This window comes from Ranitomeya imitator, chromosome 7, assembly GCF_032444005.1.
Source record: "Ranitomeya imitator isolate aRanImi1 chromosome 7, aRanImi1.pri, whole genome shotgun sequence".
Lineage (NCBI taxonomy): Eukaryota > Metazoa > Chordata > Amphibia > Anura > Dendrobatidae > Ranitomeya > Ranitomeya imitator.
The window spans coordinates 125,330,907-125,355,578 of record NC_091288.1 but is presented as its reverse complement, the minus strand read 5'-3'; the positions used below and the strand labels follow the sequence as shown (position 1 = coordinate 125,355,578).

At 42.8% G+C, this 24,672-nt stretch overlaps 1 protein-coding gene across 5 annotated transcripts in view; it reads right to left on the bottom strand.

Annotated features, from left to right (window-relative positions):
* HIBCH (3-hydroxyisobutyryl-CoA hydrolase) overlaps positions 1 to 24,672 on the bottom strand; it is an 885,760-nt gene that overhangs the window by 483,613 nt on the left and 377,475 nt on the right. For all 5 annotated transcript variants that reach the window (XM_069733795.1, XM_069733794.1, XM_069733798.1 and 2 more), the window contains one exon: positions 24,544 to 24,596. In XM_069733795.1, coding sequence (XP_069589896.1) covers positions 24,544 to 24,596 — 53 coding nt within the window. The remainder of the gene's footprint in view (positions 1 to 24,543; positions 24,597 to 24,672) is intronic.

Below are 24,672 nucleotides of genomic sequence, written 5' to 3'. Positions count from 1 at the left end.
ATCTCCCTACTGCATCTCTGGAGCTCAGCCACAGTGATCTTGGGGTTCTTCTTTACCAATCTCACCAAGGCTCTTCTGCCACGATTGCTCAGTTTGGCTGGACAGCCAGGTCAAGGAAGACTTCTGTTGGTCCCAAATGTCTTCCATTAAAGGATTATGGAGGCCAATGTGCTCTTGGGAACCTTGAGCACTGCAGAAATTCTTCTGTTACCTTGACCAGATCTGTGCCTTGTCACAATTCTGTCTCTGAGCTCCTTGGCCAGTTCCTTTGACCTCGTGATTCTCATTTGGTCTGACATGCACTGTGAGCTCTTATATAGGCAGGTGTGTGCCTTTCTAAATCAAGGCTTATCAGTTTAAGTAAACACAGCTGGACTGCAATGAAGGAGTAGAACCATCTCAAGGAGGATCACAAGAAAATGGACAGCATGTGACTTAAATGATTGTCTGAGCAAAGGATCTGAATACTTATGACCATGTGATTTCAATTTTTCTATGTTATTAGATTTGCAAAAAATTCTATATTTCTGTTTTTTTTTCAGTCAAGATGGGGTGCAGAGTGTACATTAATGAGAAAAAATGAACTTTTTTGAATTTACCAAATGACTGCAATGAAACAAAGTGAAAAATTTAAAGGGGTATGAATACTTTCCATACCAACTGCAGAAAACAGAAAGAGGAGAAATAATCTCTGCTCAGAGGATTACCTGAGTCAATCAACACTAAAGATAGCACATTTATACTATTACCTATTTTCAACAACGTCCTCAGAAATCCTCCAGAGACCGCAACAGAAATCGACAGAGCGCAGAGTCCTGGAACCCCCAAACCTGGACAAATCTCGCCCCAGCGACATAATTTGTCATTGATTCTTCAAGGTGCAAGGAGGAAGGCCAGTCTTACATATCAAAACAAATCTATCAGAATTATGCCTGATCTCTCGCGCCATATCCTGGCACAGCGCTCAGCGCTTAACCTCTTTCTGACAATGGATGAAATGATCCATCCCTGTGCCCAGGGCCAATCTGACCAGGTATAGATTGTTACATTATCACAATTACCAGTTCACACGGAATGGGGGGGTGCGGGCGATCGCTGCAGGGTGTCAGCTGATTCTGACAGCTGACACCTGGCACTAGGTGCCAGGAACGATCACAGACTGATCCCGGCACTTTAACCCCTGAAACCCTTGAAATGCTGCGAACAAAAACTATCACACCATTCTGGAAGGCAGCAGAGGGCTGACAGCTCCTCTGCCTTTGGATAGGAGACCCCACGGCGTGACGCGGGGTCCCGATCGTTGCCATGGTCACCCGATGTAGTCATGACAACATCCGGGTCACCAGAGCTAGGAAACTTGCTGACCATGCGCAGTGGAGGTATTCATCAGCCGCCGCTTACATTATAAATAAATAAATGAAAAAAGGCGTGGTTTCCCCTGTATTTTCTATAACCAGCCAAACAAAACTCACAGCTGGGGGCTGCAACCCTCAGCTGTCAGCTTCAGCAAGGTTGGTTATCGAGAAAAGAGAGGTCCCCATGCTGTTTTTTTAATTATGGTATTTAAATAAATATTTTTTTAAAATGGAGTAGGGTCCCACCCTTTTTTGACAATCAGCCTTGCTAAAGCTCACAGCTGGGGGTGGTATTCTCAGGATGTTAAGGCACCATGGATATTGGACTCCCCCCAAGTCTAAAAATATAGAAGCCCTCAGCCGCCCAGTCTATAAGATGCGGCAATTCTGGCGCTTTGATCAGCTCTTCCCACTTGCCATATAGCGGTGACAAAGGGATTTCATATTTGTGGGGTTGATGTCACCTTTATATTGTCAGAACCGTTATAATAGATGAAATGTGGATTACATCCGCGCTGCTGCAACAAATAATAGATCCAGATATACTTGTAAGATGTTTGGGTGGTTTATTCAACGCGTTTCGAAGCTCATGGCTTCTTCTTCAGGAAGTTTCCACACAAAGATATGACACGTGGTACTGTTGCCCCGCTTATATACATTCTGAATTCAAATAACGGCGCCAAGCAGTCTTCTGGCATGTGACAGACAGTGTCAAAATTCAAATAAAGCCGTATTACATAGAAACAAGCTATTTTTAACATATATGTAAATCATTACTATCATAATTATAGTCGATGAACAATATACTAAAACTAGCTGAAGAGCCCGGCGTTGCCTGGGCATAGTAAATATCTGTGGTTAGTTATAGCACCTCACTTCTCTTATTTTCCCATTACGCCTCTCATTTTCCCAATCACATCTTTCATTTTCCCCCTCACATCTCTCATTTTCTCCCTCACACCTCTCATTTTCTCCGTCACTCCTCTCATTCCCCCCTAACACTTGTCATTTCAACGACACATCTGTCATTTTCTGATCACTCCACTATTTTTCCTCACTCCTCTCATTTTGCACTCACACCTCTCATTTTCACCTCATCACCTCAGTATATACATGTTTGTCATCTCCCTTATATATAGTATACATCTGTATGTCATCTCCTGTATATAGTATATACCTGTATGTCATCTCCCCTGTATATAGTATATACCTGCTGTGTGTCATCTCCCCTATATATAGTATATACCTGAATGTCATCTCCTTCTATATATAGTATATACCTGTGTGTCATCTCCTCCTGTATATAGCATATATCTGAGTGTCATCTCCTCCTGCATATAGTATATACCTGCATGTCATCTTCTATATATAGCATATACCTGTATGTCATCTCCCCTGTATATAGTATATACCTGCTGTGTGTCATCTCCCCTATATATAGTATATACCTGAATGTCATCTCCTTCTATATATAGCATATACCTGTGTCATCTCCCCTGTATATAGTATATATCTGAGTGTCATCTCCTCCTGCATATAGTATATACCTGCATGTCATCTTCTATATATAGCATATACCTGTATGTCATCTCCTCCTGTATATAGTATATACCTGTATGTCATCTCCTCCTGTATATATATGTACCTATATGTCATCTCCTCCTCTATATAGTATATACCTGTGTGTCATCTCTCCTGTATATAGTATATATCTGTGTGTCATCTCCCCTGTATATAGTATATACCTGTGTGTCATCTCCTCCTGTATTAGACCTAGTTCACACGTTATTTGCTCAGTATTTTTACCTCAGTATTTGTAAGCTAAATTGGCAGCCTGATAAATCCCCAGCCAACAGGAAGCCCTCCCCCTGGCAGTATATATTAGCTCACACATACACATAATAGACAGGTCATGTGACTGACAGCTGCCGTATTTCCTATATGGTGCAATTGTTGTAGTTTGTCTGCTTATTAATCAGATTTTTATTTTTGAAGGATAATACCAGACTTGTGTGTGTTTTAGGGCGAGTTTCGTTTGTCAAGTTGTGTGTGTTGAGTTGCGTGTGGCGACATGCATGTAGCGACTTTTGTGAGATGAGTTTTGTGTAGCAACATGCGTGTAGCAACTTTTTGTGTGTCGAGTTGCATGTGACAGGTTAGTGTAGCAAGTTGTGTGCAGCAAGTTTTGCGCATGGCGAGTTTTGCGCGTTGCGAGTATTGTGTGGTGCCTTTTGAGTATGTGCAAGTTTTGTGTGAGGCAACTTTTGCATGTGTTGCAACTTTTGTGCATGTGGCAATTTTTCCGCGTGTGCAAGTTTTGCGTGTGGCGAGTTTTTCATGAGGAGAATTTTGCACTTGTGGCGAGTTTTGCAAGAGCCTAGTTTTTGCATGTGGCGAGTTCTGCGCGTGGCGAGTTTTGAGTGGCGACTTTTGTGTTTTGACTTTTATGTGGCGAGGTTGGTGTATTTGTGGTGAAATGTGTGCTGAGGGTAATATGTGTTCAAGCACATGGTAGTGTGTGGCGCATTTTGTGTGTGTTCATATCCCCGTGTGTGGTGAGTATCTCATGTCGGGGTCCTACCTTAGCAACTGTACGGTATAAACTCTTTGGCGCCATCACTCTCATTCTTTAAGTCCCCCTTGTTCACATCTGGCAGCTGTCAATTTGCCTCCTACACTTTTCCTTTCATTTTTTCCCATTATGTAGATAGGGGCAAAATTGTTTGGTGAATTGGAAAGCGCGGGGTTAAAATTTCACCTCACAACATAGTCTATGACGCTCTCGGGGTCCAGACGCGTGACTGTGCAAAATTTTGTTGCTGTAGCTGCGACGCTTCCAACACTTTTCCTTTCACTTTTTCCCCATTATGTAGATAGGGGCAAAATTGTTTGGTGAATTGGAACGCGCGGGGTTAAAATTTCACCTCACAACAAAGCCTATGACGCTCTCAGGGTCCCGACGTGTGACTGTGCAAAATTTTGTTTCTGTAGCTGCGACGCCTCCAACACTTTTCCTTTCACTTTTTTCCCCATTATGTAGATAGGGGCAAAATTGTTTGGTGAATTGGAAAGCGCGGGGTTAAAATTTCACCTCACAACGTAGCCTATGACGCTCTCAGGGTCCAGACGTGTGACTGTGCAAAATTTTGTGGCTGTAGCTGTGACGGTGCAGATGCCAATCCCGGACATACATACACACACACACACACACACACACACACACACACACACTCAGCTTTATATAGTAGATTTCACTTATTTTTCAGATTGGAAGGTATAAAAAATAAAAAAATAAAAAAGTGTGCGAGATCCCGGGACACAAACTTGTTTGAGGGATTCAACCATCCCCATTCTGCTCCCTTCACTATCAATGTCGCCACCAGAGTAATTATTCCTCGTGAACAAATTCGGCTGCCACCCTTCTATACCTGATTCATATATATTTGCATTTATTTATTAAATAATGTATTAAAATATAGAATTAATAAAGATAAAAATATAGCTATAAAATTCTCCTTTTGGATTTATTTTTTCTTTTATATAAAATACTAATTACCGTATATACTCGAGTATAAGCCGACCCCCCTAATTTTGCCACAAAAAACTGGGAAAACTTATTGACTCGAGTATAAGCCTAGGGTGGAAATGCAGCATTTACCGGTGAATTTCAAAAATAAAAATAGATCATTATTTCCCCATAGCTGTGCCATATAGTGCTCTGCACCGTCCATATTTCCCCATAGCTGTGCCCCATACAGTGCTCTGCACCGTTCATTTTGTCCCATAGCTCTGCCCCATACAGTGCTCTGCACCGTTCATTTTTGCCCCATATCTGTGCCCCATATATGCTCTGCACCGTTCATTATTGCCCCATATCTGTGCCCCATATATGCTCTTCACCGTTCATTATTGCCCCATATCTGTGCCCCATATATGCTCTGCACCGTTCATTATTGCCCCATATCTGTGCCCCATATACAATGCTCTACACCGTTCATACTGCCCCATAGCTGTGCCCAATACTTTGCTCGGCACCGTTCATTATTGTCCCATATCTGTGCCCCATATATGCTCTGCACCGTTCATTTTGTCCCATAGACGCTCCACATAAATCTGTGCCATGGCCGCTGCTGCTGCAATAAATAACAAAACAAAACACATACTCACCTTTCTTGCTTGCAGCTCCAGGCATCCGGTCCCGGCGCCTCCATCTTCCCGGCGTCTCTCTCCGCTCTGACTGATCAGGCAGAGGGCGCCGTGCACACTATATGCGTCATCGCGCACTCTGACCTGAACAGTCAGAGTGCAGACGCCGGGAAGATGGAGGCGCCGGGAAGATGGAGCGGCGGCTGGAACGCGGACAGGTGAATATAAAATACTTACCTAGTCCCAGCGATCCTGACGCTGCCCCTGCCTGTCACAGCTGTCTTCGGTGCCGCAGCCTCTTTCTCTATCAGCGGTCACCGGCACCGCTGATTAGAGAAATGAATACGCGGCTCCACCCCTATGGGAGGTGGAGCCGCCTATTCATTTTTCTAATGAGCGGTCCCACGTGACCGCTGAAGAGGAGAAGAGCTGCAGCACCGAAGACCGTGGGACGGCAGGGACAGCGCCAAGATCGCTGGGACTGGGTAAGTATACCTCAGCGCCCTCTCCCCCTCACCCGCCGACCCTGCCGCCCACCTTGACTCGAGTATAAGCCGAGAAGGGCACTTAAAGCCCAAAAATTTGGGCTGATAATCTCGGCTTATACTCGAGTATATACGGTATGAAAATTGTGAAATTTTTAAAAACAATGATGAAATAATCATTATATCCACTTGGAATGAACCAAGGAGAATTCCTTCTGTCCTTCTCGTGGGTTAAAATTTAAATGAAGTTCCCGTAAAAGATAAAGAGAGAAACTAGGAAGCTACAAGCAGATTTATCCTATCAGCCTGTACAATCGCTAGTTACCATTGTGCTTTAGTGATTTCCTCCCCTGTTTAGAGAGATTAGTGTGCCAGTAAATCATTAAGCCGGTGATGCCCCTTGACAAACAGCCTGTGCAAGGTAATTATCTGGTCATGATATAAAAAGAAAAAAATCATGTTTGTGATAAGTTAAGTGACTGTGCAGTGGAGCAAGCATAAGTAAGGGGAAAGGAGCTAGAGGACTTGACAAGGAGCATAAATAAAGAACGGCTCGTTCCTGAGATCGCTCCATCTACTACTCCCTAGGTAATAATGAATATAATATATAAACCCTTAGTGTACTTTGTGAGTGTTTAAAATTGGTACATTTTCAGTTATTGAAATACAAGCCAAACTGCCGTATTCCTAGAACTTTTAGGGTTTGATCTCCCTGAATTGTTCTGATACTATGTGACTATTGCATCAAAGTTGCTATAAATTTAGATATTAGTGGACTAATAAAGCTAGTGTTTTGATTAATGTTAAAATTTAAAGTGCGTTGTGCTAGGATCTTCATGAGTGCAAACTCCTTATTGTTTAATTTATCATAATATAATATATATATATATATATATATATATATATATATATATATATATTATCTACTATATAAAGCTGAATGTGTGTGTGTGTGTGTATATATGTATGTATGTCCGGGATTGGCATCTGCACCGTCGCAGCTACAGCCACAAAATTTTGCACAGTCACACGTCTGGACCCTGAGAGCGTCATAGGCTATGTTGTGAAGCGAAATTTTAACCCCGCGCATTCCAATTCACCAAACAATTTTGCCCCTATCTACATAATGGGGAAAAAAGTGAAAGGAAAAGTGTTGGAGACGTCGTAGCTACAGCAACAAAATTTTGCACAGTTACACGTCTGGACCCTGAGAGCATCATAGGCTATGTTGTGAGGTGAAATTTTAACCCCACGCTTTCCAATTCACCAAATAATTTTGCCCCTATCTACATAATGGGGAAAAAAGTGAAAGGAAAAGTGTTGGAGGCGTCGCAGCCACAGCCACAAAATTTTGCACAGTCACATGTCTGGTCCCTGAGAGCATCATAGGCTATGTTGTGAGGCGAAATTTTAACCCCGCGCTTTCCAATTCACCAAACAATTTTGCCCCTATCTACATAATGGGGAAAAAGTGAAAGGAAAAGTGTTGGAGGCAAATTGACAGCTGCCAGATGTGAACAAGGGGGACTTAAAGAGTGAGAGCGATGGCGCCAAAAAGTATATACCGTACAGTTGCTAAGGTGGGGCCCCGACATGGGAAACTCACCACGCACGGGGATATGGACACACAAAATGCGCCACACACTACCACGTGCTTGAACACATATACCACCCTCAGCACACATTTCACCACACATACACCAACCTCACCACATAAAAGTCGAAACACAAAAGTCGCCGCTCAAAACTTGCCACGCGCAAAACTCGCCACATGCAAAAACTAGACTCACGCAAAACTCGCCACAAGTGCAAAACTCACCTCATGGAAAACTCGCCACACGCAAAACTTGCACACGCGGAAAAATTGCCACATGTACAAAAGTTGCAGCACATGCAAAAGTTGCCTCACACACAACTTGCACATACTCAAAAGGCACCACACATAAAACTCACCACGCGCAAAACTCGCCATGCGCAAAACTTGCTGCACACAACTTGCTACACTAACCTGTCACATGCAACTCGACACACAAAAAGTTGCTACACGCATGTTGCCACACAAAACTCATCTCACAAAAGTCGCTACATGCATGTCGCCACACGCAACTCAACACACACAACTTGACAAACGAAACTCGCCCTAAAACACACACAAGTCTGGTATTATCCTTCAAAAATAAAAATTAGATTAATAAGCAGACAAACTACAAGAGCAACAAATGTACCATATAGGAAATACGGCAGCTGTCAGTCACATGACCTGTCTATTTGTATGTGTGAGCTAATATATACTGCCAGGGGGAGGGCTTCCTGTTGGCTGGGGATTTATGAGGCTGCCAATTTAGCTTACAAATACTGAGGTAAAAATACCGAGCAAATAATGTGTGAACGAGGTCCAATACAGGAGGAGATTAAACACAGGTATATACTATATACAGGGGAGATGACACACAGATATATACTATATACAGGAGAGATGACACACCGGTATATACTATATAGAGGAGATGACATACAGGTACATACTATATACAGGAGGAGATGACATACAGGTATATACTATATTTAGGAGATGACATACAGGTATATACTATATACAGGGGAGATGGCACACAGCAGGTATATTATATATACAGGGGAGATGACATACAGGTATATACTATATACAGGAGATGACATACAGGTGTATACTATATATAAGGGAGATGACAAACATGTATATACTGAGGTGAAAATGAAAAGGTATGAGTGTAAAATGAGAGGAGTGAGGGAAAATAGTGGAGTGATCGGAAAATGACAGATGTGGGGTCGAAAGAGGAGTGAGGGAAAATAGTGGAGTGATCGGAAAATGACAGATGTGAGGTCGAAATGACAAGTGTTAGGGGGGAATGAGAGGAGTGAGGGAGAAAATGAGAGGTGTAAGGGAGAAAATGAGACATATGAGGGGGAAAATGAAAGATGTGATTGGGAAAATGAGAGGCGTGATGGGAAAATAAGAGAAGTGAGGTGCTATAACTAACCACAGATATTTACTATGCCCAGGCAACGCTGGGCTCTTCAGCTAGTCTAATATATAAAGCTGAAAGTGTGTATGTGTGTATGTCCGAGATTGGCATCTGCACCGTCGCAGCTACAGCCACAAAATTTTGCACAGTCACACGTCTGGACCCCAAGAGCGTCATAGGCTATGTTGTGAGGTGAAATTTTAATCCCGTGCTTTCCAATTCACCAAACAATTTTGCCCCTATCTACATAATGGGGAAAAAGTGAAAGGAAAAGTATTGGAGGCGTCACAGCTACAGCCACAAAATTTTGCACAGTCACACGTCTGGACCCCAAGAGCGTCATAGGCTATGTTGTGAGGTGAAATTTTAATCCCGTGCTTTCCAATTCACCAAACAATTTTGCCCCTATCTACATAATGGGGAAAAAGTGAAAGGAAAAGTGTTGGAGGCGTCGCAGCTACAGCCACAAAATTTTGCACAGTCACACGTCTGGACCCCGAGAGCGTCATAGGCTATGTTGTGAGGCTAAATTTTAACCCCGCGCGTTCCAATTCACCAAACAATTTTGCCCCTATCTACATAATGGGGAAAAAAGTGAAAGGAAAAGTATTGGAGGCGTCACAGCTACAGCCACAAAATTTTGCACAGTCACACGACTGGACCCCGAGAGCGTCATAGGCTATGTTGTGAGGTGAAATTTTAACTCCGCGCTTTCCAATTCACCAAACAATTTTGCCCCTATCTACATAATGGGGAAAAGTGAAAGGAAAAGTGTTGGAGGCAAATTGACAGCTGCCAGATGTGAACAAGGGGGACTTAAAGAATGAGAGCGATGGCGCCAAAGAGTATATACCGGACAGTTGCTAATGTGGGGCCCCGACATGGGATACTCACCACACACGGGGATATGAACACACACAAAATGCGCCACACACTACCAGATGCTTGAACACATATTACCCTCAGCACACATTTCACCACACATACACCAACCTCGCCACATAAAAGTCGAAACACAAAAGTCGCTGCTCAAAACTCGCCATGCGCAAAACTCACCACATGCAAAAACTAGGGTCACGCAAAACTCGCCACAAGTGCAAAATTCACCTCATGGAAAACTCACCACACGCAAAACTTGCACACGCGCAAAAATTGCCACATGCACAAAAGTTGCAACACATGCAAAAGTTGCCTCACACAAAACTTGCACATACTCAAAAGGCACCACACATAAAACTCGCCACGCGCAAAAACTCGCCATGCGCAAAACTTGCTGCACACAACTTGCTGCACTAACCTGTCACATGCAACTCGACACACAAAAAGTTGCTACACGCATGTCGCCACACGCAACTCAACACACACAACTTGACAAACGAAACTCGCCCTAAAACACACACAAGTCTGGTATTATCCTTCAAAAATAAAAATCTGATTAACAAGCAGACAAACTACAAGAGCAACAAATGTACCATATAGGAAATACGGCAGCTGTCAGTCACATGACCTGTCTATTATGTGTATGTGTGAGCTAATATATACTGCCAGGGGGAGGGCTTCCTGTTGGCTGGGGATTTATCAGGCAGCCAATTTAGCTTACAAATACTGAGGTAAAAATACTGAGTAAACAACGTGTGAACGAGGTCTAATACAGGAGGAGATGACACACAGGTATATTCTATATACAGGGGAGATGACACACAGGTATATACTATATAGAGGAAGAGATGACATACAGGTACATACTATATACAGGAGGAGATGACATACAGGTATATACTATATAGAGGAGGAGATGACATACAGGTATATACTATATACAGGAGGAGATGACACACAGATATATACTATATACAGGGGAGAAGACACAGGTATATACTATATACAGGAGGAGATGACATACAGGTATATACTATATATAGAAGGAGATGACATACAGGTATATACTATATATAGGAGGAGATGACATACAGGTGTATACTATATACAGGGGAGATGACACACAGCAGGTATATACTATATGCAGGGGAGATGACATACAGGTATATACTTTATACAGGAGATGACATACAGGTGTATACTATATATATAGGGAGATGACAAACATGTATATACTGAGGTGAAAATGAGAGGTGTGAGGTGAAAATGAAAAGGTGTGAGTGCAAAATGAGAGGAGTGAGGGAAAATAGTGGAGTGATTGGAAAATGACAGATGTGATGTCGAAATGACAAGTGTTAGGGGGGGAATGAGAGGAGTGAGGGAGAAAATGAGAGATGTGAGGGGGAAAATGAAAGATGTGATTGGGAAAATGAGAGGCGTGATGGGAAAATAAGAGAAGTGAGGTGCTATAACTAACCACAGATATTTACTATGCCCAGGCAACGCCGGGCTCTTCAGCTAGTATATATATATATATATAGATAGATAGATAGATAGATAAAGATATATATATATATATATATATATATATATATATATATATATATATATAGATGTGCAATTAATTATACCCCTTTTGATTAGTACATTAATAATATTCTAAATGTTCCTCTACAATTAGGACCAACATTATCTAAATAAAAACTTCAGTGATTTCATTTAGACCCCCTGGTTTTAGGGTGCCTAGCTTATATATCCAGTAGACTTCCTTTCTATTTAGTTTCATCACTCTATTGGGAACATTTGCTGGAATATGGTCGATGGGACTAATTTTTAATTTATTAAAAATGTTTTCATGTAGCAAAGTACAGTGTCTTGACAAGCCATGGGCAAGAAAGCCTTTTTTAATATTGTGCCTGTGGGAATTTAGTCTTAAATGCAGAGGTTGTGTGGTTCTCCCCACATATTGTTTGCCACATTGACATTCTATTACATACCGTATATACTCGAGTATAAGCCGACCCGAGTATAAGCCGACCCCCCTAATTTTGCCACAAAAAACTGGGAAAACTTATTGACTCGAGTATAAGCCTAGGGTGGAAATGTAGCATTTACCGGTGAATTTCAAAAATAAAAATAGATCATTATTTCCCCATAGCTGTGCCATATAGTGCTCTGCACCGTTCATATTGCCCCATAGATGCTGCACAGATGCCCCATATAGTGCTGTGTGCCGTTCATACTGCCCCATAGATGCTGCACAGATGCCCCATATAGTGCTGTGTGCCGTTCATACTGCCCCCATAGATGCTGCACAGATGCCCCATATAGTGCTGTGTGCCGTTCATACTGCCCCCATATAGTGCTGTGTGCCGTTCATACTGCCCCCATAGATGCTGCACAGATGCCTCATATAGTGCTGTGTGCCGTTCATACTGCCCCCATATAGTGCTGTGTGCCGTTCATACTGCCCCCATATAGTGCTGTGTGCCGTTCATACTGCCCCCATATAGTGCTGTGTGCCGTTCATACTGCCCCCATATAGTGCTGTGTGCCGTTCATACTGCCCCCATATAGTGCTGTGTGCCGTTCATACTGCCCCCATAGATGCTGCACATAAATCTGTGCTGCCGCTGCTGCTGCTGCAATAAAAAAAAAAAAACCACATACTCACCTCCCTTGATCGCAGCTCCCAGCGTCCGGTCCCGGCGCCTCCATCTTCCCGGCGTCTCTGCTCTGACTGATCAGGCAGAGGGCGCCGCGCACACTATATGCGTCATCGCGCCCTCTGCCTGAACAGTCAGAGCGCAGACGCCGGGAAGATGGAGGCGCCGGGAAGATGGAGCGACGCCCGGCGGCTGGAACGCGGATAGGTGAATATAACATACTTACCTAGTCCCAGCGATCCTCGCGCTGTCCCTGCCTTCCTCCCCGTCTTCTGTGCTGCAGCATCTTCCTGTCAGCGGTCACCGGCACCGCTGATTAGAGAAAGGAATAGGCGGCTCCGCCCCTATGGGAGGTGGAGCCGCTTATTCATATCTCTAATGAGCGGTCCCACGTGACCGCTGAAGAGGGGAAGACGCTGCAGCACAGAAGACTGGGAGGAAGGCAGGGACAGCGCGAGGATCGCTGGGACTAGGTAAGTATACCTCAGCGCCCTCTCCCCCTCACCCGCCGACCCCACCACTACCGTGACTCGAGTATAAGCCGAGGGGGGCACTTTCAGCCCAAAAATTTGGGCTGAAAATCTCGGCTTATACTCGAGTATATACGGTATATAACGAATTCCGAGTTACAATTTAGAAAGTGATTGATCATAAATTTCTCTTTCGTCACAAATGATGTTATACTATCAGATTTGTGTTTGATGCTAAAGCAACATAAACAGTTCTTTGAACCGCACTTAAAAATACCTTTTATTGTATTTATGATCTCATTGTTAGATGTATCATTGTGAGGTTTAAGGCGACTGGGAGCTATCATATTTCTAATTGTAGGGGCTCTGCAAAAAGTAATTTTGGGGTTTCTAGGTAAAATTTTACTAAGAATAGGATCATTCATCAAAATATGCCAGTTTTTTTGAAGGATATTTCGTATTTCTTTATGTTCTGAACTGAACTGAGTAATAAAGTTGAGTGTATATTCTTTGTTGGTTGGGGTTTTGGTTTTATTATTTATTAATGATTCCTGGCTTCTATTCACAGAGTTATTAAAAGCATGTCTAGTTAAAAATGATGGATATTTTTGAGCTGAAAACCTCCTTTCTAATAGAGCCGCTTGTTCCCTAAAATCTTGATCTGTGGTACAATTTTTCCTAATTCTATGGTACTGATTGTTAGGAATATTATGTAGCCATTTTGAGTAGTGTCCGCTATTAAAATTAATATAGCTGTTTTTGTCAATCTCCTTGAAACATGTTCTACTACAAATAGAATCATCTTTGATATATAGGGAAATATCAAGAAAATTAATACAGTTTACATCATGATTTGCAGAAAAGGACAGACCCCAATTATTATTATCAATATATTGGATAAATGAGTTAATATTATTTTCTGTGTTGTCCCAAATAAAATTCAGATCATCAATAAACCTTTTATAAAAAATTCTCTCTTTCTTCCATAGTTCATTTGAAATAAATATTTCTTCAAAAACCCCCATAAAACAGATTAGCGAAAGTTGGTGCTACTTTAGAGCCCATTGCAGTCCCTTTCAACTGGTGAAAAAATTCTTTTTCGAACATAAAGTAATTGTTTTTCAAGATTAATTCCAAACCTTTCATTATAAAATTTTTTTTGTGCTATAGAAAGCCTGCTATCACTGGAAAGGAAGAAATTAACGCATATTAACCCAATATCGTGCGGAATATTCGAATATAATGCTGATACATCCATAGTAAGAAAACAATATCCTGTTCTCCAAGGGATTCCCTGTAGAAGTTGAAGTAAATGGCTGGAGTCACGGAGATGGCTATTGAGATTAAAGACGTGTGGTAACATGATTCTATCTATGTAAAAGGCAAGATTACAGGTGAGGGAGTTAATACTAGAAATGATTGGTCTTCGCGGAGGATTAGCAGTATCCTTGTGCATCTTAGGTAGTTGGAAAAAAAAGGAATACTTGGATTTTTGACACAGAGAAAACTCTTCTCCTTGTTGTTAAAAATATTTAACGCTGTTCCTACAACAATTAATTCATTATATTTCTGTATGGAAGTAAGAAACTTATTCAAAGAGCTTTTTATATAATAATTTGTGTCTGATAAGATCCTATTCGCGAATAGATAGAATCATGTTACCACACGTCTTTAATCTCAATAGCCATCTCCGTGACTCCACCCAAGTTCAGGGCAGCGCCAGAATCCACAAATGCCATAACAGAAAAGGACGACAATGAGCAAATCAGGGTAACAGACAAGAGAAATTTAGGCTGTACAGTACTAATGGTAACAGACCCAGGGACCCTCCTAGTACGCTTAGGGCAATCAGAAATAGCATAAGCTGAATCACCACAGTAAAAACACAGGCCATTCTGACGTCTGAATTTCTGCCTTTCTGCTCTAGTCAAAATCCTATCACATTGCATAGGCTCAGGACCTTGCTCAGAGGACACTGCCATATGGTGCACCACCTTGCGCTCACGCAATCGCCGATCAATCTGAATGGCTAGAGACATAGATTCGCTCAAACCGGTAGGCGTAGGAAAGCCCACCATAACATCTTTAAGGGTTTCAGAAAGACCTTTTCTGAAAATAGCAGCCAGAGCCTCTTCATTCCACTTAGTGAGCACAGACCATTTTCTAAATTTCTGGCAGTATAACTCTGCCGCTTCTTGACCCTGACACAGGGCCAACAGTGTTTTCTCAGCATGCTCTACAGAGTTAGGTTTGTCATACAATAAATCGAGCGCTTGAAAAAATGCATCTACATTCAATAATGCCGGATCCCCTGTTTCAAGAGCAAAAGCCCAGTCTTGAGGATCACCATGCAGCAAGGATATGATGATTTTTACTTGCTGAATGGGATCACCAGAATAATGGGGTTTCAAAGCAAAAAACTATTTGCAGCTATTTTTAAAGTTCAAAAACTTGGATCTATCCCCAAAAAACAAATCAGGAGTAGGAATTCTAGGCTCTAGAGCCGAAGTCTGGACAATATAATCTTGGATACTCTGGACTCTTGCAGCAAGTTGATCCACACGAGAAAACAAACCCTGAACCTCCATGCCAGAGCATATATCCAGCACCACCCAGATATCAAGAGGGAAAAAAAGACAGAACAGAGCACAGAAAAAAAAATGGTTCAGAACTCTTTTTTCCCCTTCTTTTGAGATGCATTCAATTCATTTTTGGCCTGCTGTACTGTTATGACCTGGTGGTTAAGAGGCCACACTGATATGACCTGGTGGCTAAAACGCAACATGGAACGAGCTCTGAGAAGGTGGTATCCTAATCCTAACAACAACACTAGAAATAGTTGTGGGATGTTCCTGACTCTCCCTAGAAACCTCTTCACAGCTTAAGAAATAACTACCCCTAAAGAAGGAAAAAGAAAGCTATCTTGCCTCAGAGAAACCCCCAAAAGGAAAGACAGCCCCCCACAAATATTGACTGTGAAAGGAGAGGGAAATGACTTACACAGAAATGAAATCAGAATTCAGCAAAGGAAGGCCAATACTAACTTGATAGACATAGAGAAAAGGATACTGTGCGGTCAGTATTAAAAACTACAAAATCCACGCAGAGTTTACAAAAATGAACTCCACACCGACTCACGGTGTCGAGGGGCAAATCTGCTTTCCCAGAGCTTCCAGCTAGCCTGAATAAGACATAGTGACAAGCTGGACAAAAAGAGATATATATGCAGAGCAATAGAGTCCAAACAAATGGACAAATAAAAACTAGCAACAACTTATCTTTTGCAGACAAGGACTGGCCATATGAGAAATCCAAGGAGAGAACCAAATCCAACAAAGAACATTGACAGCAGGCATGAACTAAAGCCCAGAGCAGGTTTAAATAACAAACCCAGGCAAGGCGATTAGTGAACACAGCTGCTACAACTACCTAAAGGAGCAGCAGTTCCACTCGAAACCACCAGAGGGAGCCCAAGGGCAGAACTCACAAAAATACCATTAGCAACCACAGGAGGGAGCTCCAGAACGGAATTCACAACACTGCCAGAGTTATGGTCGCTGGCAGAGAGCTGCCAATCACTGTTTTTGTGGATAGTGGGTCGGCTACTAATCTCATTGATGCGGAGTTTGCGCACGGCCGGGTTCACGGTCGATAAACTGCCTCATCCTATCCGGGTGGTCACCATCAATGCTACTCCACTCACACAGGGGAAGATTACGGAGTTTGTGGCTGAGGTTAAACTCCACATTGGGGTCCTACATTCTGAGCAAGTTACATATAGGGTGCTCAGTAATCTTCCTGCACAAATGGTTCTGGGTTTTCCATGGTTGTCTATGCACAACCCGGTGATTGACTGGAAAACTCAGGATATTATTCAGTGGAGCGGATTTTGCCAGGAGAATTGCCTGGCCACATGTGTGTCTGCTGTGACTTCCAGCATTCCCGAGTCACTGCTGGATTTTGCAGATGTGTTCTCTGAGAAGGGTTGCTCTGAATTGCCACCACAAAGACCCTATGATTGTACTATTAGGTTTAAACCAGGGGCCAAGTTGCCGAAAGCTAGGATGTTTAACATCTCTGGTCCTGAGAGGCAAGCCCTAAAGGACTACATTGCTGAGAGTCTGAGCAAAGGGCATATCAGGCCTTCGTCCTCGCCGGTGGCAGCGGGGTTCTTCTTCGTTAAGAAGAAAGATGGCAGACTATGCCCATGTCTGGATTTTAGGGAGTTAAACCAGATTACGGTTCGTGATCCATACCCTATGCCACTGATACCTGATTTGTTCAACCAGGTGGCTGGTGCTAAGTGGTTTTCCAAGCTTGACCTCAGGGGGACGTACAACCTCATAAGATTCCGTCAAGGTGATGAGTGAAAGACGGCTTTTAATACTCCTGAGGGTCATTTTGAAAATTTGGTGATGCCATTTGGGTTGACAAACGCGCCTGCTGTATTCCAACATTTCATAAATGATGTGTTCTCATAAGGCTGGGTCATGCCCGTGGCCTTTAAATAGTCATTCTGGACTTTGGGCGTTGTTGATTATAGCTTGTCTTGTGCCTGGTGATCTCGGTCTGGAGTGGTGGTCTAGGAGTTGAAGTATTGTATCTAGTCGTGTATTATCCTTTGTCATATTTCTCCTTCCTATATTTGTGTTTATTTTTGCCCTGTGCACATTATAGTGTTTTCCTGTGTGTCTGCGGCGTGGTGCATTTTCAGTTTTCCCTGTCTGTACTTTCTGTGTAGGTTGGTGTGAGGTCTTATCACTGGGTGGCGGGTGGAGGTTTCAGCATAGGGCTGAAACAGGAGTTAGGGTCAGGCCTGGCGGCCCAGACAAGCACACCATCAGTGTAAATTATGAGATTGGGACAGGCAGGGTTTTCCCCAGTCTGAGGGATATTGCAGGGGCCCGGGTAATCAGCTTTAGTCTACCCAATACCCCCTTGACATCCTTCAGGACTAATGAGATTTACCAATGATATAGAACAATCTGAAATGATAAAGGGAAGGGTGCGAAAAGCTAATTCACTCGATGATTTACCCCTCCCTGAATGGCTCTTATGGTTAACCCCCCGTGATCCTGTTCAAGGGAATAGGTGGATGGATATCAGGTGTTTCCTTCCTCTTTGCCTAATTCAAGTAATTTTAGTGACACTAATCATTGCAGTGATGATAAAGTCATTTGTTATGCTTTTAACCCCTTTACCCCCAAGGGTGGTTTGCACGTTAATGACCAGGCCAATTTTTACAATTCTGACCACTGTCCCTTTATGAGGTTATAACTCCGAAACGCTTCAACGGATCCTGGTGATTCTGACATTGTTTTCTCGTGACATATTGTACTTCATGATAGTGGTAAAATTTCTTTGATAGTACCTGCGTTTATTTGTGAAAAAAACGGAAATTTGGCGAAAATTTTGAAAATTTCGCAATTTTCAAACTTTGAATTTTTATGCAATTAAATCACAGAGATATGTCACACAAAATACTTAATAAGTAACATTTCCCACATGTCTCCTTTACATCAGCATAATTTTGGAACCAATTTTTTTTTTTGTTAGGGAGTTATAAGGGTTAAAAGTTGACCAGCAATTTCTCATTTTTACAACACCATTTTTTTTTAGGGACCACGTCTCATTTGAAGTCATTTTGAGGGGTCTATATGATAGAAAATGCCCAAGTGTGACACCATTCTAAAAACTGAACCCCTCAAGGTGCTCAAAACCACATTCAAGAAGTTTATTAACCCTTCAGGTGTTTAATAGGAATTTTTGGAATGTTTAAATAAAAATGAACATTTAACTTTTTTACACAAAAAATTTACTTCAGCTCCAATTTGTTTTATTTTACCAAGGGTAACAGGAGAAATTGGACCCAAAAAGTTGTTGTCCAATTTGTCCTGAGTACGCTGATACCCCATATGTGGCAGTAAACCACTGTTTGGGTGCATGGGAGAGCTCGGAAGGGAAGGAGCGCTATTTGACTTTTCAATGCAAAATTGACAGGAATTGAGATGGGACGCCATGTTGCGTTTGGAGAGCCACTGATGTGCCTAAACATTGAAACCCCCCACAAGTGACACCATTTTGGAAAGTAGACCCCCTAAGGAACTTATCTGGATGTGTGGTGAGCACTTTGACCCACCAAGTGCTTCACAGAAGTTTATAATGCAGAACCGTAAAAATAAAAAATCATATTTTTTCACAAAAATTATATTTTTGCCCCCAATTTTTTATTTTTCCAAGAGTAAGAGAAGAAATTGGACCTCAAAAGTTGTTGTCCAATTTGTCCTGAGTACGCTGATACCCCATATGTGGCAGTAAACCACTGTTTGGGCGCATGGGAGAGCTCGGAAGGGAAGGAGCGCCGTTTGACTTTTCAATGCAAAATTGACAGGAATTGAGATGGGACGCCATGTTGCGTTTGGAGAGCCACTGATGTGCCTAAACATTGAAACCCCCCACAAGTGACACCATTTTGGAAAGTAGACCCCCTAAGGAACTTATCTGGATGTGTGGTGAGCACTTTGACCCACCAAGGGCTTCACAGAAGTTTATAATGCAGAGCCATAAAAATAAAACAAAATTTTTTTCCCACAAAAATTATTTTTTAGCCCCCAGTTTTGTATTTTCCCTAGGGTAACAGGAGAAATTGGACCACAAAAGTTGTTGTCCAATTTGTCCTGAGTACGCTGATACCCCATATGTGGGGGGGAACCACCGTTTGGGCGCATGGGAGGGTTCGGAAGGGAAGGAGCGCCATTTGGAATGCAGACTTAGATGGAATGGTCTGCAGGCGTCACATTGCGTTTGCAGAGCCCCTAATGTACCTAAACAGTAGAAACCCCCCACAAGTGACACCATTTTGGAAAGTAGACCCCCTAAGGAACTCATCTTGATGTGTTGTGAGAGCTTTGAACCCCCAAGTATTTCACTACAGTTTATAACGCAGAGCCATGCAAATAAAAAATATTTTTTTTTCCACAAAAATTATATTTTAGCCCCCAGTTTTGTATTTTTCCAAGGTTAGCAGGAGAAATTGGACCCTAAATGTTGTTGTCCAATTTGTCCTGAGTACGCTGATACCCGATATGTGGGGGGGAACCACCGTTTGGGCGCATGGGAGGGCTCGGAAGGGAAGGAGCATCATTTGGAATGCAGACTTAGATGGATTGGTCTGCAGGCGTCACATTGCGTTTGCAGAGCCCCTAATGTACCTAAACAGTAGAAACCCCCCACAAGTGACCCCATATTGGAAACTAGACCCCTCAATGAACTTATCTAGATGTGTTGTGAGAACTTTGAACCCCCAAGTGTTTCACTACAGTTTATAACGCAGAGCCGTGAAAATAAAAAATCTTTTTGTTTTCCCACAAAAATTATTTTTTAGCCCCCAGTTTTGTATTTTCCCAAGGGTAACAGGAGAAATTGGTCCACAAAAGTTGTTGTCCAATTTGTCCTGAGTACGCTGATACCCCATATGTTGGGGTAAACCCCTGTTTGGGCACACAGGAGAGCTTGGAAGGGAAGGAGCACTGTTTTACTTTTTCAACGCAGAATTGGCTGGAATTGAGATCGGACGCCATGTCGTGTTTGGAGAGCCCCTGATGTGCCGAAACAGTGGAAACCCCCCAATTATAACTGAAACCCTAATCTAAACACACCCCTAACCCTAATTCCAACGGTAACCCTAACCACACCTCTAACCCTGACACACCCCTAACCCTAATCCCAACCCTATTCCCAACTGTAAATGTAATCTAAACCCTAACCCTAACTTTAGCCCCAACCCTAACTGTAGCCCCAACCCTAACCCTAACCCTAGCCCTAACCCTAGCCCTAACCCTAGCCCTAACCCTAGCCCTAACCCTAGCCCTAACCCTAACCCTAGCCCTAGCCCTAACCCTAGCCCTAACCCTAGCCCTAACCCTAGCCCTAACCCTAGCCCTAACCCTAGCCCTAATGGGAAAATGGAAATAAATACATTTTTTTTTATTTTTCCCTAACTAAGGGGGTGATGAAGGGGGGTTTGATTTACTTTTATAGCGAGTTTTTTAGCGGATTTTTATGATTGGCAGCCGTCACACACTGAAAGACCCTTTTTATTGCAAAAAATATTTTTTGCAATACCACATTTTGAGAGCTATAATTTTTCCATATTTTGGTCCACAGAGTCATGTGAGGTCTTGTTTTTTGCGGGACGAGTTGACGTTTTTATTGAAAACATTTTTGGGCACGTGACATTTTTTTATCGCTTTTTATTCCGATTTTTGTGAGGAAGAATGACCAAAAGCCAGCTATTCATGAATTTCTATTGGGGGAGGCGTTTATACCGTTCCGCGTTTGGTAAAATTGATAAATCAGTTTTATTCTTCGGGTCAGTACGATTACAGCGATACCTCATTTATATCATTTTTTTATGGTTTGGTGCTTTTATACGATAAAAACTATTTTACAGAAAAAATAATTATTTTTGCATCGCTTTATTCTCAGGACTATAACTTTTTTATTTTTTTGCTGATGATGCTGTATGGCGGCTCTTTTTTTGCGGGACAATATGACGCTTTCAGCGGTACCATGGTTATTTATATCTGTCCTTTTGATCGCGTGTTATTCCACTTTTTGTTCGGCGGTATGATAATAAAGCGTTGTTTTTTGCCTCGTTTTTTTTTTTTTTTCTTACGGTGTTTACTGAAGGGGTTAACTAGTGGGCCAGTTTTATAGGTCGGGCCGTTACGGACGCGGCGATACTAAATATGTGTACTTTTATTGTTTTTTTTTTTTTATTTAGATGAAGAAATGTATTTATGGGAATAATATTTTTTTTTTTTTTTCATTATTTTGGAATATTTTTTTTTATTTTTTTTACACATTTAGAAAAATTTTTTTTTAACTTTTTTACTTTGTCCCAGGGGGGGACATCACAGATCAGTGATCTGACAGTTTGCACAGCACTCTGTCAGATCACTGATCTGATAGGAGTGCAGGCTGCTTCACAGTGCCTGCTCTGAGCAGGCTCTGTGAAGCCACCTCCCTCCCTGCAGGACCCGGATCCGCGGCCATCTTGGATCCGGGGATCGAGCAGGGAGGGAGGTGAGGAGACCCTCGCAGCAACGCGATCACATCGCGTTGCTGCGGGGGGCTCAGGGAAGCCCGCAGGGAGCCCCCTCCCTGCGCGGTGCTTCCCTGCACCGCCGGCACATCGCGATCATCTTTGATCGCGGTGTGCCAGGGGTTAATGTGCCGGGGGCGGTCCGTGACCGCTCCTGGCACATAGTGCCGGATGTCAGCTGCGATAAGCAGCTGACACCCGGCCGCGATCGGCCGCGCTCCCCCCGTGAGCGCGGCCGATCGGCTATGACGTACTATCCCGTCCAGGGTCAGATAAGCCCAGGGCACCTCGACGGGATAGTACGTCTAAGGTCACAGAGGGGTTAAAGAAAATTCTCAGTTCTAATTGCAAATGTTTTCCAGGTAAAACGTAAAGCTAAAATCGATACCGACTCTGAGATAAGGCAAACTCAATTGATGACTACCTTGATAACTGCACACCAGCCTGAATGCATATTCTGCAATAAGCAAACTTCAGTAGATTTGGCTGATTGTATGTATTGCGAAAGACCGATGGTCTGATAAAAGACAAAGAACCCACAGAGAACTTACAAAGACTCATTGACAATATGGACTCTGTGAAATATACTAACAAATAAAAAATATATTTTATTTTCTAACACATATTTTAATAGATTAATACAAATGTTTATATTATATACCGTATTTTCCGGCGTATAAGACAACTTTTTAACCCCTGAAAATCGTCTCAAAAGTCGGAGTTTGTCTTATACGACAGGGAACGGCGTGTGCAGGGAGCGATCCTGGATGGTTCCCAGGATCTGGAGGAGAGGAGACTCTCCTTCAGGCCTTGGGATCCATATTCATGTAAAAATAAAAAAATATGGATATACTTACCCTCTGACGGCCCCCGGCTCTCAGCGGTGCAAGCGGCGGCCTCCATTCCTAAGGATGCAATGAGCATAGGACTTGTGATGACGTCGCGGTCACGCGGTCATAGTGTCCGGCATCCATCCTTACTGCGCAGGTCGATGTCTGGCAATAGCAGTTCTCATTTATTTCTCTCGGACTTCATCCTGAGTATTGTCACGATTATGCAGATCCAGGAATCACATGACACTCCCGGAACGCTCTCTATTGTCGCATAGATTATATCAAACTCCAACCATTAATGTTCCTGCTTCCATGTGCCATAATCCAGACACTATATTATGACTGCACAGGCAGAGACATCATTAAGGGGGATAGCAGAAAAACAACCTAATATACAGATAGGAGGGTATCTGTGGAGGATATACAAATCTAAATCTTTTTGTGCTATTATGCTTTAAATTATGTGCAAAAGAACGATCAGAGATAGAGGTTTGATGTTAGATCAGGCGATAATATAGTAGATGCTCCGGTGGGATTGTTTTTATCTGTATATGTGTTTTTTTTATGTGATGGGAGTATGTTCACAATTATGTGCATATCCTATTGGTGTTTTGTTAATTAGTGGGTGTAATTTTGTGTATATAATGGTGGTTAGAACACTGTACTGTGCTTGAAAAAGGTCTCTGGGCCGAAATGTCGCCACAGGAGGCAGAATAAAATGTAAGATTTAAAGGGAAGCTGTCACCCCCCACCCCAGGCGTTTGTAACTAAAAGAGCCAACTTGTGCAGCACTAATGCTGCATTCGGACAAGGTGGCTCTTTTAGTTATCGGTGCTGTAACTTCAGAAATAATCCATTGTATAATTTGTTCCAAATACCTTGAATCAGTCCTGCAGGCAGGTCTTTCCCCCTGCTGCAAACGCAGCACCGCCGTCACTCATGTCCTGTTGTTGCCGGGCGCCGCCGCCTCAGCGCTGTTTTTAAATGAGCCGGCGCCTGCGCTCTTTTCTCATACCTTGGGCATGCGCAGTGAGTGCTGCAGTCCTCTGTCCACATTTGCAGTCTAGCTGGCTGTGCCTGTGCGGCCGCCCTGCACGACATCCCTCCGCGCAGTGTCTTTTGATTTATTCTCACTGCGGGGCTGGGAAGGCGGAGGGAGATGAGTGAGAGGCTTAGATATGCACTGCGCATGACCGGTCACCTGTCCGCGACGTCATCGAAGGTCCTTCACTCACTGCATTTCTTAGAAACGGAGGGAGACGCTAGCAATGCTGTGAGCCAGGGGCCGTCCAAGGGTGAGTATATCCATGTTTTTTATCTTTATTCTTTATTTTTTACATGAATATGGATCCCAGGGCCTGAAGGAGAGTCTCCTCTCCTCCAGACCCTGGGAACCACACGCTGTGTAAGATGACTGGGTGTATAAGATGACCCCCGTCTTATACGGCGGGCATATCCCAAATTCCATATTTTATATGGAAAAGTTGGGGGTCGTCTTATACGCCCAGTCGTCTTATACACCAGAAAATACGGTACCTATATGTAATTAGTCAACACACTAGGCCTGGTTCTAGATCATAGAAATGTCGTGTACTTACACCTCCCATAGTAATTCCATCAATGAGAGCCACATACGGCTTTTTGCAGGTCCCTGAAAAAAGGAAAAAAAAAATATTAATTTTGTATTTAGCACTGATTAATAATGAGTTCTGGGTCTATGGCTTAAT